The following is a 9,672-nucleotide window of genomic DNA, read 5'->3' as shown; positions in this document are numbered from 1 at the left end:
CATATACATTTGTGTACTATAAACTGAAGAATAAAAAATATTTGATTTGCTTATTTATTCGTTTTGTTAACTATATAAATGACAATTATTTTCTTGGTCGGACCATTTAAATTACAAACGGTAGGTTGTGTACACCGTATTTTCATTACGAGTATTTTGTTTGTTTTTGTTTACTGACCATTTGTTTCTTATTTGCAACAATCAGTTGAGATTTTCGTTGCTATAAGTACATTCTAGTCATTTAGTACATTGATAATTTTTGTATATAAACTCCCAAAATGGCATGCCATGATTGAAGCTACCGTGGGTAGTTATTTATAAAAAAAAAAATTGAATGTTTTGTAGCTAGTCTGTGTGTGGGGGGTTCTCTAGGTTTTTAAGCGGAAGTAGGTGCTGTTCCCCGACCAGATAATGCGAGTGAGACTTCAATGAGTGAGTGGTGATGTTCTTAATTGACCGAGTTAAAGGGTGCAGTTTTTCAAAGACAGCTTTCATTGAACTTTAATTAATACGTGCAACTCGCAGCTATTTAGAACGAAGATGCAACGATGACCCAGCTTCGGACCAACGAGTTCATTGCTCCACCAGAGTGTCCTGTTTTTGAGCCCAGTTGGGAGGAATTTGCCGATCCATTTGCGTATATCAACAAAATACGGCCTATTGCAGAGAAAACGGGCATCTGCAAGGTCCGACCGCCAATGGTGAGTGTCTTTAATCAGGGTAGCATTTCAAACTCCTGCTTAAACATTTTCTAAAGGTTGCTGGTGACATTTTTGGTCGTTTACTTATCTTTTTAGACAGATTTTCAACATGGCGGCTTGAGTTGAATTGCCAGCTTCTGTGTATGTGTTCCTCTGTGTGTATATTATGTGTGTGCATGTACACGCACGCGCCCAGTGATCTATGTGCGAACAGACGCGCGACAAAATTCTAATAAAGTATCGCATATGTTCCAGAGAGTACGTTACATTGTATGTGAAGGGATCTTTAGAGGCTATTGGTCAAATGGATGGGTGAAAAGGTTGATTAACCTTTCTCTTCCTGGGAGTTGTTCATTGTGAAATGACAGGGAAATAAGACATTTTACCAAGTCACTTGAATGCCTTCCAGTTTATCAATAAAATGTTCTACTGTGAAATTGGAAGATATTTATAAAATATCCTTCCATACTGCTTTTTATATCGACTTGTATTGACCTCACAATGTTTTGATGCTGGATTGCCGTGTGACGGTTACGTGCATCATGACAATCTAGATGATTTGATAACTGGTAGTGGGGCTGATTTAGAGGCCTGTATATATTGATGTTGTAGGCCTGTCTTCTACCTTGGTAATGCCATCCATGTTGTCTTTGTGGTAGTGGGTGTGTTTTAAAAGCTGGATTGTGTGTGCAAACCAAGTGACTTTTCCTTTTGGAGTTTTTTAACAGTTCAACACTATTACATAATAATCGGTGGAAAGTAGCCTAGTGGTAACAGCGTTGATCCTGTAATCTAAAGGTTGCTAGTGTGAAAAATCTGTCGATGTGCCCTTGAGCAAGGCATTTAACCCTAATTACTCCATGGTCGCCTTTTGATAATGTCTGACCCCGGCGGTGACCTCACTCTCCAAGGGTGTCTCGGAGTTGGGATATGCAAAAACACATTTCTATTTTACACATGTATAATTAAGCAATAATGCCTGAGGTGGTGTGGTATATTGCCAATATACCATGGCTAAGGGCTGTTCTTAGGCATGATGCAATGCAGCCTTTAGCCGTGGTCAATTGGCCATATGTCACAAATCCCGAGGTGCCTTATTGCTGTTAACTTGTTACAATCGTAATTAGCAGTAAAAAATAAATGTTTTGTCATACCTGTGGTATACGGTCTGATATTTGTCATACCTGTGGTATACGGTCTGATATGCCACAGTTGTCAGCCAATCACCATTAAGGGCTCGAACCACCCAGTTTATAATACACATTTGTACATGTGTGAAAACGGACAGATATAACCACTCACCAAATTTTATCAGATTTTGCTAGGGATATTTGTTGATTCATCTGTGTGAGTAATTTAACCCTTTTTCTAATGGTAACCCAATGGTTCTTGAAGGGCTGGCCTCTGAACATTGGTTATCATAACAAATTCCTCTAAGTAGCCTATGGTAATAACTTTTTTTTCCTGGGGTATGCATGCATTATTGCTGTCGTTTGCAATAAAACATTACTACAACGGTTGATAGAAGTTGATTAAACATAATTTGGGTAAAACTTTACAATAGTAGTTATACCTATTTGTTAATACTGTAGTTACACTTTGTAGACCTATTAGTTAGTTGCATACCATAGTAAATGCATTATAGCCTAATTGAGTTAATTGTTTTATTAGACCACAGAATAGGGACTGTCCCTCATACCACTGGTGTAATATCAAATTATTGTAATTGACAATCAATTACTAAAATACTATGCAACAACAATGTTGTACACCTACAATAACCTAAATGTAAACTTTGAGAAACCAAGGCAACCTGTTTATGCATTAACATTGTTTACCAGCACATTGTTTAGTCCCCACCATTTGTGTTGTATTATTTAAACCCATTTGTTCCACTCTGTACAGTCAACAATGCTGTTTTCACTTTGCTTCTTAATATAAATCTGTTCTATAATTACACTATTAGTCTGTTTCTTACATCTGCAAACAGCTAGTCTTTTTTCATAGCAAGTTGGGCGTAAATGTTGTTAGCTGCTAATCGCTAATGTACCGAGTCAGAGCAAATATTTATATATATTTTTTTATATCACCTTTATTTAACCAGGTAGGCCAGTTGAGAATAAGTTCTCATTTGCAGCAGCGTCCTGGCCAAGATAAAGCAAAGCAGTGCGACACAAACAACAACACAGAGTTACACATGGAATAAACAAATGTACAGTCAATAACACAATAGAGAAGTCTATATACAGTGTGTGTAAATGTAGTAAGATTAGGTAGGTAAGGCAAAAAATAGGCCATAGTGGCGAAATTACAATTTAGCAATTAAACACTGGAGTGATAAATGTGCAGAAGATGAATATGCAAGTAGAGATACTGGGCTGCAAAGGAGCAAAAAATAAATAACAATATGGGAATGAGGTAGTTGGGTGGGCTATTTACAGATGGGCTATGTACAGGTGCTATGATCGGTAAGCTGCTCTGACAGCTGATGCTTAAAGCTAGGGAGATATAAGACTCCAGCTTCAGTGATTTTCATTCCAGTCATTGGCAGCAGAGAACTGGAAGGAGAGGCAGCCAAAGGAGAGGTTGGCTTTGGGGATGACCAGTGAAATATACCTGCTGGAGTGCATGCTACGGGTGGGCGCTGCTATGGTGACCAGACATATTACCTTAAATGTAATTAGCTATACAGTCTGATAATACCAGTGATGGTGTAGATCTACATCAGAATGTTTGACAATTTTCTAAATCAAAGAGGAATACGCAAAGCAAGAATATGTTCGCTACATGAAGTAGCTAAAACAAAACATTCAGGAGGACCGAGCACGCCCCCACTCTCATCGACAGGGCTGTAGTGGAGCAGGTTGAGAGCTTAAATTTCCTTGGTGTCCACATCACCAACAAACTAACATGGCTCAAGCACATCAAGACAGTCGTGAAGAGGGCACAACAAAATCTATTCCCCCTCAGGATACTGAAAAGATTTGGCATGGGTCCTCAGATCCTCAAAAGGTTTTACAGCTGCACCATCGAGAGCATCCTGACTGGTTGCATCACTGCCTGGTATGGCAACTGCTGGGCCTCCGACCGCAATGCACTACAGACGGTAGTACATCACTGGGGCCAAACTTCCTGCCGTCCAGGACCTCTATACTAGGCGGTGTCAGAGGAAGGCCCTAAAAATTGTCAGACTCCAGCCACCCTAGTCATAGACTGTTCTCTCTGCTATCGCACGGCAAGCGGTACCGGAGCGCCAAGCCTAGGTCCAAAAGGCTTCTTAACAGCTTCTAACCCCAAGCCATAAGTCTCCTGAACAGCTAATCAAAGGGCTACCCAGACCCCTCTTTTACGCTGCTGCTACTCTGTTTATTATCTATGCGTAGTCACTTTAACTCTACCTACATGTACATATTACCTCTTACCTAGACTAACCAGTGCCCCCGCACATTGACTCTGTACCGGTACCCCCTGTATATAGCCTCGCTATTGTTATTTTACTGCTGCTGTTTAATTATTTGTTACTTTTATTTTTTACTTAATACTTATTTTTTTCTTAACTTCTTAAGCATTGTTGGTTAGGGGCTTGTAAGTAAGCATTTCACTGTAAGGTCTACTTCACTGTAAGGTCTACACCTGCTGTATTAGGCGCATGTGACAAATCAAATTAGATTTTAATGTAGCTAAAGATTATAGGGTCCCTTAAACACAATAACTCCTCTCTGGCATTTTCATAACAAACACTGTATTCAAAGTGCCCACTATTATATTCTAACCAGAGCTTTAGAACATTCTTTATATTCCCATGATTCCAGCAGTTCACCCAAGTGTTTTGCTCTAAATCAAAAGTCTAATCGCAATTGAAACATTTGGTTAAAATTAGGCCTAGATTGTTTGTCCATATCATGCAGCCCTACGTGGAAATGCTCTCCATGACTGTAGAAAATGCAGAAATGGACAATTCGTAATAGTTTAAAAAAAAGAATTGAACAGTATAAAACAATCAGAATAAAGACCCATTGAAATCCCATAGAATATACAGTATGTGTTGCCACCCTAGGGTTCCGCATTTCTCATAAAGCAAATTTAGAACTTTTACTATTCAAAATCATAAAATGACGTCCAATTGTTTTATTTTTATAACGTGATATGATATTGGCAAAATCACCCAGCCCTAATTTACCTTGGAAAAAGTCTCTCTCGATTGACTCGCTTGCACAGCAGTCGTGTCATCTGAATGTTTTGTTCTTACCACTCTGTATTATTATTTAACATTTTGAAATATGATCCAGATCACAGCTGTGCCTACTGTAGGTAGTCTGATGGCTGAATTTGGCTTGTTGTTCAAAGGATTGAAATTGTTTGTACGGAATGGGAGTGCTTATGCAATGGGCCTGCCTGTTGTCATAGCTCCACTACTCCACAAAGGGGCTGATGGAAATGCAGCCAGAGCTGTTTTCATAAACCATGTCCCCATCTGGGCCGTGCACTGCAGACTGAGCGTGCAGGGTCAAAGGGTAAGCTATGGAGGCACAATTTATGGCGCTCTCATCACCCCTCTTCCCCGGCCCCATGGGATACATATTTCTTTCCAGCAAATTTGTGACTGGAGGGCACTTAGATTCGTCCACATCCCCAGCTGGTTCACTTCTCAGTTTGAAGTGACAGTTGGGTTCTCTTGTTTAGGGAGTTGGGTTTTAGGATGGATTCTTACACGTTTGATCAAAAATGGTTCTGTCCCATCTGTTGCTTGGGCTGAATTTACAGAATTGTGCACCATGAAAGTCTATGGTTACTCAAATGTGTAGGTCTATTTATAAATAGTTGTTAATCAGCATCACCTGAGTAGAGTTGGTAACTATTGACAGGGTGCCTGTGTCTATTGACATTGAGTACAGTTACATGCGCACAATAATGTGATTATTGTCGATAGTCAGATTTAATATAATAGTTTGATTAAAAGATTTACATGCATTTCAAGAAGAATGGTTTCCCTAATAATCCTGTTTACAAGGACACGTCTGGGTATCACTGAAAGGTTAAAGTTGGATGCCAACCATCATATAAAGTCCAAAAAAGAAGCCTGAAGGAGGAGAGATTACAAGAAACTAACTCTGTTTACCCTTTTATCTCTGGATTAATTGTCAGAGTAGAGGACCTTGTGCATTTCAGATAAAATAACAACCCAATGTTTATATCTTAAGACAAATTAGCTACTAACAGCAAGCTAGCTAGCTAAATTACCATAAATGTTTAATACATTTCGACCTGTCCCCAAATTAATATAGTTGGTTCAGAGTTCGTTTTGATATTTCAACCTGCGTGTCCTGATTTGCGTGTGGGTGGACAAAATCAACATCTGCACGATTGCTGGTCAGACCGTGCACGTGTCTGCGTGCACCATCGCAAGGATGTTTATTTTGTCCACCCACACCAGACGTGATCAGGACACACAGTTTGAAATATCAAAACGAACTCTGAACCAACTATATTAATTTGGGGACAGGTCGAAAAGCATTAAACATTTATGGTAATTTAGCTAGCTAGCTTGCTGTTAGTAGCTAATTTGTCTAAAGATATAAACATTGGGTTGTTATTTTATCTGAAATGCACAAGGTCCTCTACTCTGACAATTAATCCAGAGATAAAAGGGTAAACAGAGTTAGTTTCTTGTAATCTCTCCTCCTTCAGGCTTCTTTTTTGGATTTTATATGATGGTTGGCATCCAACTTTAAGGTGCACTACCAACTGGACTGGAGTGTGGACCTCAGTTCATCTTTCAATCACCCACGTGGGTATATGTTCCTAAAAACCAATGAGGAGATGGGAGAGGCGGGACTTGCAGCGCTTCAAATGTCACAAATAGAACCAGCGCCTGGCTACGCAAACACTCGCGAGCAGTGTGGGTTCAATGATTGAAAAACTGTTATGTGTACATTTATTTTGCAGTGCGGTGTGGCCAGCATGTTAGACTAGCTTGTCGCTAATGGGGATCCTAATAAATGAAATCGAACTGACTTCAGTCGTGCTAAAGAGGGAGGCTCGCTCGGCTGGTGCTAGCACAGGTCAAATACACCGTTGTTAAAAACATTTTTTTTAAGTATGGCGTTTACATGTCCTAATTCGAAAGGTTGCTCAGAAAACCAGGTGTTTTAATCAGCGTATGCTTACTTTGATTCTGACTTTACTCAGATTAAGATTATTCGAGTAAGGTGTTTACATGACTATTGCATAATCTGCCTACTGCCATAATCAGTTCAATATAAAATGATTACTTTGCATGTAAATGTGCTGTGTGTCTGTCATGCACCCGTTGGTAAAATATATTTCATATCCACTCAGGTTCTTATTTAAAGCCATCAGGATCAAATTGTTTTATTAATGTGATATTTGAAATTATGTTTGATTGGCATTTAGCCTAGTGTTAATTAGTAAGAGTGTAACCAGAGGAGATATCAAATATGGCTTTAGGCTGAAGAGGAACAGCCTACGTGACTTTCTGCATGGAACATAACCTGTCATGTCACAATGTTCCTAAACACTGTAGTGTAAATAATATATTTAAACATGAATTCAAATTCAGCACAGACTATTGCTCAATTGATAATGATTCTCCTAAATGGAAGATAAACTAGGAAAAAGGTTTGTCAGTTTGACAAGATGGTGTTGTTTACTCCTGCAGGGATGGCAGCCACCGTTTGCATGCGACGTGGACAGTCTGCACTTCACTCCCCGTATCCAGAGACTTAATGAATTGGAGGTACGTTCATTTCACTACTTAACTGGTTTAGCCATTACAGTACTGAGTAAAAATGGCATCTACTTACCTTTTTTATTATGAACGACTGGATATGTACCTAACCAAGTTTTTATTTTGATTAAATATGTGGATTACTTTTTACAATGATGATCCACAGATATTTTGGGCGGATTTTGCCTTTTGTACATTTTTCTAATTATCCCAGTCTTTCATAAGTGCTAAAGAAATAAAAGAAAATGTACAAATAAGTACAGTAGTCTGCCAATGCTTTAAGCCTAATTGAAGGTGACTCGGAAGGCTACTTTGGTGCATCAAGTGACGTTGTCAGTAGAACAGTGGCTTCAGCAGGCTTAGAACCCACAGCAGCAGGGTGTCTATTGAAGCCAGAGTGCTGATGACATCAGGTTAAAGGTCACTGTGACCCCCTCCGATGAGCTAGTTAAAATGTCAATGTCCTGTCATTTGCAATTAAAAGTAGCACAGCAGGGGATGTTATTATATAAGCAATGTTAATAAGGGCATGTAATGCACCCTTTGTGATCAATATTATTTGTTTTATGTTGGCAATGTGTAAAATGTACCATCTCTTATTGTGTTTATGTTCATGTTGAGTAGGCTCAAACCAGAGTCAAGCTCAATTTCCTGGATCAAATCGCAAAGTTCTGGGAGCTACAAGGGTGCACACTGAAAATCCCTCATGTGGAAAGAAAGATTCTGGACCTATACCAACTCAACAAGGTATGTAGCTACAACTTCTAGCACAACCTGGATGCAGGAAACTGGCCAGCTATTCTTGGATAGGATCCAGTGTGCATTTGTGTTATACACTCATATAAGCATGGTGTGTTCTAATTGCTTCTTATGTTGACAAATTTGAACACCCACACAATAACAAGGTCATTAATTGGGGTGCTCCTTTCCCAGTTGGTGAACGATGAGGGGGGTTTTGATGCGGTTTGCAGAGAGAGACGCTGGTCTAAGATAGCCCTGAAGATGGGCTTTGCTCCAGGAAAGGCCATAGGCTCTCATCTGCGCTCCCACTATGAGAGGATCCTTTACCCCTACAACCTGTTCCAGACTGGAGCCAACCTTCTGGTGAGTCAGATGGGTTTTTCGCTCTCTCTCTTTCTCTCACCACCCTTGTATATTCTACATTCTCTCTTTTCTTTCTCACTCACTCTCTCACCCGCTATCCTGTGTCTCCCAGTACTCTCTCTGCAGAGTCCTCTTCCACCCCTCCCTCTCATCCTCTTTGTTGTTCTCTCTCGATGGGTAGCATTGTCTTAGTCCTCTGCTCTGTTTACTAATGTGTAATTATCTTGAGTTGTCTAAGATTGTGCTGCGTCAAAGGTGTAGATATTGTTCATAGCAAAATGGCAGGTAAATCTCAATTTAATTCGTCCATGTTTTTGCTGTTGATATAAGATCCATTTTCCATAAAATACCTGCTCTAAGATGAAATCACAAATTAAGTCATAGGCTAAATGAGGCCTGGGATGTTTAAAAAGTATGACTGGAATCCTGAAAATAAACCAACCATTTTCATAGCGTGCTCTCCTCCCCATTGGGTCATTTAAAAAAAAATGTAGTACCGGTTCCCTCTTGTCTCCATGTTTATTTTCATTGAAGACCTCAGTTGTCTCTTGCAGCCTCCCTAATTGTACCTTGGGGCCCTGGTTGGGGTTTTGTGGTTAGCAGCAGCTCATCCTCTCTGCAGTGCTGCATGTCTCTCTCTCTCTCAGCCTGCTGGCCTTGACCTCTCCTGTTCCCTCCTCCCTCTCACCCAACACTCCCTGTAGCAAAGTTAATGAGCTAAACACTGTCCTCCTGATATACCAGAGAGCAGAGCGTCAGTGTTCCCATCCCCCACCTCAACCGACAGTGTTGCTGCCGGTCTTCCTCTTTGTCATGTTAGTGGTGTCAACAGAAAGAACAGAGACCACGTGTTGATCTGGCAAGACAAAAACAAGTATCAATAGTTGAAGCCCGTGTGTAGTGGTGGGTGGAAGTTTGTATTGGATGATTGTGTTTATAATCAGGCCATGGTATTCAACAACTCCATTACAATGTCAGACAACTAGGCACCTGAACAACCAAATGGCCCTGTTGTATATAGATGCCTGGTTTGTTTTTGGCAAATGGAATTTGTCACAACATAATAGTAGTTGGAGTGACAAGGAGCTAGCAAAGCTCATTCTGTTCAAACAGAATAAT

The 9,672-nt window shown here is 40.0% G+C and overlaps 1 protein-coding gene across 1 annotated transcript in view; it reads left to right on the top strand.

Annotated features, from left to right (window-relative positions):
* The first annotated feature begins 407 nt into the window (after positions 1-407).
* The window catches only part of LOC120062251 (lysine-specific demethylase 5B-B-like), a 32,482-nt gene continuing 23,217 nt past the window's right edge, over positions 408-9,672 (top strand). Inside the window, exons 1-4 of the mRNA XM_039012080.1 lie at positions 408-701; positions 7,381-7,458; positions 8,074-8,196; positions 8,383-8,553. Of these exons, the coding sequence (XP_038868008.1) occupies positions 549-701; positions 7,381-7,458; positions 8,074-8,196; positions 8,383-8,553 (525 nt within the window). The 5' untranslated portion in view covers positions 408-548. The remainder of the gene's footprint in view (positions 702-7,380; positions 7,459-8,073; positions 8,197-8,382; positions 8,554-9,672) is intronic.

Source organism: Salvelinus namaycush, chromosome 2 (assembly GCF_016432855.1).
Source record: "Salvelinus namaycush isolate Seneca chromosome 2, SaNama_1.0, whole genome shotgun sequence".
NCBI classification, from domain to species: Eukaryota; Metazoa; Chordata; class Actinopteri; order Salmoniformes; family Salmonidae; genus Salvelinus; species Salvelinus namaycush.
The sequence above is the reverse complement of the archived record's forward strand: the minus strand, read 5'-3'. Positions and strand labels throughout refer to the sequence as shown.